Below are 6,139 nucleotides of genomic sequence, written 5' to 3'. Positions count from 1 at the left end.
TTTGTTGTGGTTTTTTTTATTCCAGTGGTACTTCCTGGTTATGATGAGGTAAAATAATAAAAGAATCCACAAAGGGAGAAACCACAGATCAGTAATAAAACTCCAAGAGCCAATTGACGCGACGTCCAGTCATCCCAACAGAGCAAAGTTCAAAGTTTAAACCTCCCCTAAGGTCAACATTTATGATTTAATAATAGGAAAGAACCTGGGCATCCAGGGCAAAAATCACAGGAAAACAACGCTTCATCCTATATACACACAAAAAGTGTCTTGATTATCCCGAAGACTCATGGGAAATATTTTTTGATCTGATGAGAAACCAGTGGAAACTTCTGGAAGGTTTCTGTCCTCGTTTTGTCGACAAAAACACTGAAACAAAAGACGAGAGATCGAGAGCAGAGGGGACGTGACGGAGCTAACATGAACATCCCTGGATGGTCAAACAAATGAAAATGAAGACTCTTGAGTGGTCTAGTCAAAGTACAGCCCTAAATCTAAGTTAAATGCAAAGGCTTACACAATCCAAAAACTTAAAAAGTAAAGACTGATTGATGAGTCTGGCTGTCTTCAGATTTTCCAGTTGAGTTTCCCAAATAACATCCGTCCTATGAATAGTTTAGCTTTTGTGCAAAGGTTGAATTTGAGCTGATTTACATTCCTCTGGGTTGTGTTAATGTAGGTTAATTTGCCCTGTCCTATAGGACTGAAATTAAATCAAATGAAGCATTATTCTGTCCTTCCCATCCTCCTCTCTGAACACTGAGCCATCTTTGCACTTCAACACACTAACAAGCATGTACGCACATGTACACAGTCTCTACATTTGTCTCTCTTACACACACACACACACACACACGCACACACACACACACACACGCACACGCACACACACACACACACACACACACACACACACACACACCTCCACCACCTCCAGCAGAGTTATAATTATTCCGGCTGCTGCTGCAGTGACAGAGCAGAGTATAGGCTCTGCAGGAGGATAAGGTTTCAGCTGGCGGCCGGTCCAGCTCACACCGAGCCATGTGCTCTGCAAAAAAAACTCAAAAAATGAAGCGCTGAATTAATTCAGAGGATGAAATGCATCTGAATGCAGGTGGGATGAGTGTGATTCGCTCTGCAGAGGGAAATCAGTGCATGGTGAGTGAGTGAGAGGGCTTGAATTGTCTTAAAAAGCCTGAAGGAGTTTAATTCATCACATTTCATGATTAGAAACGTAACAAAATCCCTAAAAGTTTTCATCAAGTTGATTTCCATGAATCCACCAGCCTCAGCGGGACCATCCCGGCTCTGCTTCTCTGCGGCCTAAATCGGTTCGCATGAGGGAAGCGTTTTCCCATTTTAAGGCCGGATGAGGCCTACTAGCAGCAAATCTATAACCCTGCTTGGCAGCAACTGGCATCTCCCCTAGAAACCCCCCGGCGGCCCGCGGCGGCTCCTTATACGGCCGTCTAGGTGGGTCTGCGGGGCTCGAAGGGAGGTCAGAGCGACAGGCCCATACATGGAGCGCCCGCTCTGCTCGCTGGGGGCGCACAGCGTCACTCTGGATCCCCATCAATGAGAGCCACCCCACCAGAACCCCGCTGCCCCCGCGAACACACCCACCCACCCACTCCCGCCGCCGGTGCCTGGCAGCATCCTAATATGGCCGAGGGCCGGGATGGGGGCCAGTGCTGAGCTTTGTGAATGGTGGACAGCCGGTATAAAAGGCGGACGGGCAGCGGCCGGGACTCCAGCTGGTTCAGCAGCAGCACTGGTTGGGTCGATCTCTCCGAGCCGCAGACAAACACCTAAGGTAAGACTCCTGCGAGGATCGGCCGCTTTCCGAAGCTTCTCGTTCCGGTAGGAGCCGCAGACTGTAGGCCTTAGAGAACCGGCGGAGCGTCCGGGGAAGATGTAGGACCAGATAGTTTGTGAAAAATACACACGATAAGGAGGAATAGTTACAGTCTAAGAATCTGAAACTGTAAGACTAAACCTAAGTAATAATTGGCATTGATTAAGCGCAAAGTTACAGTTGGCCTTACCTGTTTCCTCACGGTATTTGCCTTTAATTTTACAGGATTTTTAAGTCAAAATTTTGGCTTCATTTTGGCCAAATTCTGATTTAAAAATTCCTCAAAAGTATTTTTAGATCAAAACATACAACGTGCTTTGTTGCATGTTTCCTCAGACAACAACGAGGGAACAGGTAAGCCAAAATGTGATTTAAAAATTCCTCGAAATTAAAGGTAAAACTGCACAAATGACGTCCAGTTACATAATAAAACATCCGCAATTTTTTTTGTCTAAAATCAAACTCAAATTTACTATTCAGCTTTTGTTCATCAATCAAATAGTGTTTTAATTTTCCATTTTAAAACCTATTATAATTCCTAAAGTCATTATTCTCCCAATTATTGTAATCCTTGGAGTTATCTTTAATAATTTAGACGTCAAGTTAATGCAGTCGTTTTAATCTGAAGGAATCCTTAAAATCTGCGCGTGGATTTAATCCATACATTCCCACACCGTGAGGTGACTCGATGCGCTCTGATCTTCCTGTTTCTCTCCTGGGTGACAGAAGCCAACATGTGTGACGACGAAGAGACTACCGCCCTTGTGTGCGACAACGGCTCCGGCCTGGTGAAGGCTGGCTTTGCCGGAGACGACGCCCCCAGGGCCGTGTTCCCCTCCATCGTCGGCCGCCCCCGTCACCAGGTAACCAACGAAGAAGAAAAGCCTCCAAATTATTAGACTTTGATACAAACCAGCAGTAATTATGACACCTGAGCCTGTTACCTACATAAAAAGCAGAGATATTAGTAAACATGCATCATGTTTAAGTTTAGTTTCTCAGAGTGAGCCGTGTAACCGCGGCTCAGTCACTGAGACTAAATTTGTCACTTGTGCCGTCTTCGTGGCGCACGCCGTTATTTGGCACATTTACGCAATGATCGCTATGCGAAGCCGCACAAAGGTCGTTCCTCTGCGCTCACCCCCCATGGATAACCTTCTCCCTCCCTCCTCCTTCAGGGTGTCATGGTCGGTATGGGTCAGAAGGACTCCTACGTCGGCGACGAGGCCCAGAGCAAGAGGGGTATCCTGACTCTGAAGTACCCCATCGAGCACGGCATCATCACCAACTGGGACGACATGGAGAAGATCTGGCACCACACCTTCTACAACGAGCTGAGAGTGGCCCCCGAGGAGCACCCAACCCTGCTCACTGAGGCCCCCCTGAACCCCAAGGCCAACAGGGAGAAGATGACCCAGATCATGTTTGAGACCTTCAACGTCCCCGCCATGTATGTGGCCATCCAGGCTGTGCTGTCCCTGTACGCTTCCGGCCGTACCACTGGTGAGAACCACAGCTACAAACAACTTACCTGAAGAGTTTTCAGATTGGAAACCTTTACGCACAACATTTCTTGGAATGTTTACGCACATACTTTAGTCGCATCATGATTAATAGTTTTAAGATTCTTTTCAGGATGACTCGGGATTTTTTCCTGCAGCGACTCCTCACAAAGATCCATACAATTTACCTGGGTGTTTTTCAAACTGGATAACTTTACGCACCTTTCTTTGAATACTTATGCACATACTTTAGTCACATCGTGTTTAATAGTTTTAAGATTATTTTTTAAGTCGTACTAAACTCATCCTCTTGCAACTCAGAAGCGACTTTTCACAAAGGTCCGCTGAATTTACTTGAATATTTTTTTCAGATTGGATAACTTTACGCACATTTCCTTGAATATTTACGCTTATACTTTAGTCGCATCTCTTCTACAGTTTTAAGGTTTTTTTAAGATCACTTGGGATTTTCTCCGCTGCGACTCCTCAAAAAGATACTCACAATTTTCCTGAATATTTTTCAGATTGGATAATTTTACGCAAAACATTTCTTTGAATATTTACGCATCTACATTAGTCGCAACACGTCGCATTATGTTTAATAGTTTTAAGATTTTTTTTCAAGGATCATTCGAGATTTTCTCCGCTGCAACTCCTCACAAAGATACACACAAACTACCTGAGTATTTTACAGATCGGCCAATTTTACGCACAGCCTTTACGCACAGAATTTCTTTCATACCGTCACATCATGTCATGTATAGTTTTGAGATGTTTGTTTGTGTTTGAGCTTTACTAACCTCACCCTCTTGCCTCCTCTCAGGTATTGTGCTGGATGCTGGTGATGGTGTGACCCACAACGTCCCAGTCTATGAGGGTTACGCCCTGCCCCACGCCATCATGCGTCTGGACCTGGCTGGTCGCGATCTGACCGACTACCTGATGAAGATCCTGACTGAGCGTGGCTACTCTTTCGTGACCACCGGTGAGGGACTCACCTTAGCGCATGTTTACTGACAGCCGCCTCTTTGGTTCTCTGCATAATAACTCACGAATCTTCCTCCCTGCAGCTGAGCGTGAGATCGTGCGCGACATCAAGGAGAAGCTGTGCTACGTGGCCCTGGACTTCGAGAACGAGATGGCCACCGCTGCCTCCTCCTCCTCCCTGGAGAAGAGCTATGAGCTTCCCGACGGTCAGGTCATCACCATCGGTAACGAGAGGTTCCGTTGCCCAGAGACCCTCTTCCAGCCTTCCTTCATCGGTACTCCAAATGTTCTTCTTCTTCTTCGTCTTAAAATGGCAACCATGACTCCACGTTAGTCCTCCTAACACTTGCGCTCTCACCTGACCAGGAATGGAGTCCGCTGGCATCCATGAGACGGCCTACAACAGCATCATGAAGTGCGATATTGACATCCGTAAGGATCTGTACGCCAACAATGTGCTCTCCGGCGGTACCACCATGTACCCTGGTATTGCTGACCGTATGCAGAAGGAGATCACTGCCCTGGCCCCCAGCACCATGAAGATCAAGGTAAACAAACCAGATCACAACTTTTTCCCCCTTTTTTTTCACGAACAAATTTCAGCTTCTTGACTGATTTTTTATTTCTTATTTTTTTACTAAACTCCCGCCGCCTCCCTTTCCTCTCTCTAGATCATTGCTCCTCCCGAGAGGAAGTACTCCGTCTGGATCGGTGGCTCCATCCTGGCTTCCCTGTCCACCTTCCAGCAGATGTGGATCTCCAAGCAGGAGTACGACGAGGCCGGCCCCAGCATCGTCCACAGGAAGTGCTTCTAAATCCTCCATCTTCTTCTTCTCCATCACCACCGGCAGCCCGGAGAACGAGCGAGGAGGAAGGAAGAGCTCTGCGGCACAGCAACACTCTGCTGTCAATGGACTGGCTGTCTGCGCTGTTGACATCCATATGCAATTTATATTGGTTTAAAATCTGCATATTTCGTAGCTGTTTGTTGTCTGTGTTGCACGGAGAAAGGCTGTGAAAACAACCACTGAACCATGCATACACCAAAAAAACTTTAATAAAAAAAAGAAATAACAACGACATGTTGCCCAACACATGTGAATGTAAGTGTATATACATATTGATAATTTATTAAAGTCCATTATTTGGTAATTTTTGCCCCTGGCCTTGGTTTTCTCTTAAAGGGGAGGGTGGAGAAACTACAAATGCAGTGAAAATAACTCGAAGCTCAGGGTTTCCTTTGAAAACGACCTAAAATTAAACCAAGAACTGAACTTTTGGAGCATTTTGTGATAAATCTGGACAAAATTTTAATTGCCACAAAAAAGATAATGTGATTTTTCCTTTTTTAAAACAATAAATCCTGAACTTAACTTTAGTCCTTAACATGCAAAACATATTATTACAAATGGTTTGATATTATAACTCTTATATTGTCAGTTCCCTCTCTCCAAAAAAACGTAGAAATGTTCTTAATTTTTCACCTCTTAAATGCCGGTTTTAGCGATCAAAAGCTCACGTTCTCTTTTTTCCTATCTGATATATTTGTAAATTTGATTTTCTTTCCTTTGGTGGAAGCGAATTTCATCTGAACCTGAGAGAATCAAACATCAACATCATCACTGAATCGATCAATTAATCAATTCCTCCACATGACCCTTGAACACAAAAATAACTACCGACATGCAGCACAAAACAAAAAAGAGTTTTCCAATAAAATCACTGACTTAACCTCTTAAGAAATTACATATTTTTTTCCTCAAAAATAGCAGTATCTGGTTCCACCATAAGTGTC

The 6,139-nt window shown here is 44.8% G+C and overlaps 1 protein-coding gene across 1 annotated transcript; it reads left to right on the top strand.

Annotated features, from left to right (window-relative positions):
- The first annotated feature begins 1,684 nt into the window (after positions 1–1,684).
- Positions 1,685–5,496, top strand: acta1b (actin alpha 1, skeletal muscle b). The gene is made up of 7 exons (XM_008405806.2): positions 1,685–1,813; positions 2,582–2,718; positions 3,034–3,358; positions 4,181–4,342; positions 4,428–4,619; positions 4,711–4,892; positions 5,016–5,496. Exons 2-7 carry the CDS (start codon positions 2,590–2,592, stop codon positions 5,157–5,159), a joined length of 1,134 nt encoding a protein of 377 aa, XP_008404028.1. The 5' UTR covers positions 1,685–1,813; positions 2,582–2,589; the 3' UTR covers positions 5,160–5,496.
- The last annotated feature ends 643 nt before the right edge of the window (positions 5,497–6,139 follow it).

Source organism: Poecilia reticulata, chromosome 3 (genome assembly GCF_904066995.2).
Source record: "Poecilia reticulata chromosome 3, P_reticulata-male-v2, whole genome shotgun sequence".
NCBI lineage: Eukaryota > Metazoa > Chordata > Actinopteri > Cyprinodontiformes > Poeciliidae > Poecilia > Poecilia reticulata.
Note: the sequence above shows the minus strand (reverse complement) of the source record. Positions and strands in the feature narration are given on the sequence as shown.

Bases quoted from the DNA above. Each gene is read 5' to 3' on its own strand.
- acta1b (XM_008405806.2), top strand. From the start codon at position 2,590: ATGTGTGACGACGAAGAGACTACCGCCCTTGTGTGCGACAACGGCTCC. The intron at 2,719-3,033 runs GTAACCAACGAA...CTCCTCCTTCAG, and splicing joins TCGGCCGCCCCCGTCACCAG to GGTGTCATGGTCGGTATGGG. The intron at 4,620-4,710 runs GTACTCCAAATG...TCACCTGACCAG, and splicing joins CTTCCAGCCTTCCTTCATCG to GAATGGAGTCCGCTGGCATC.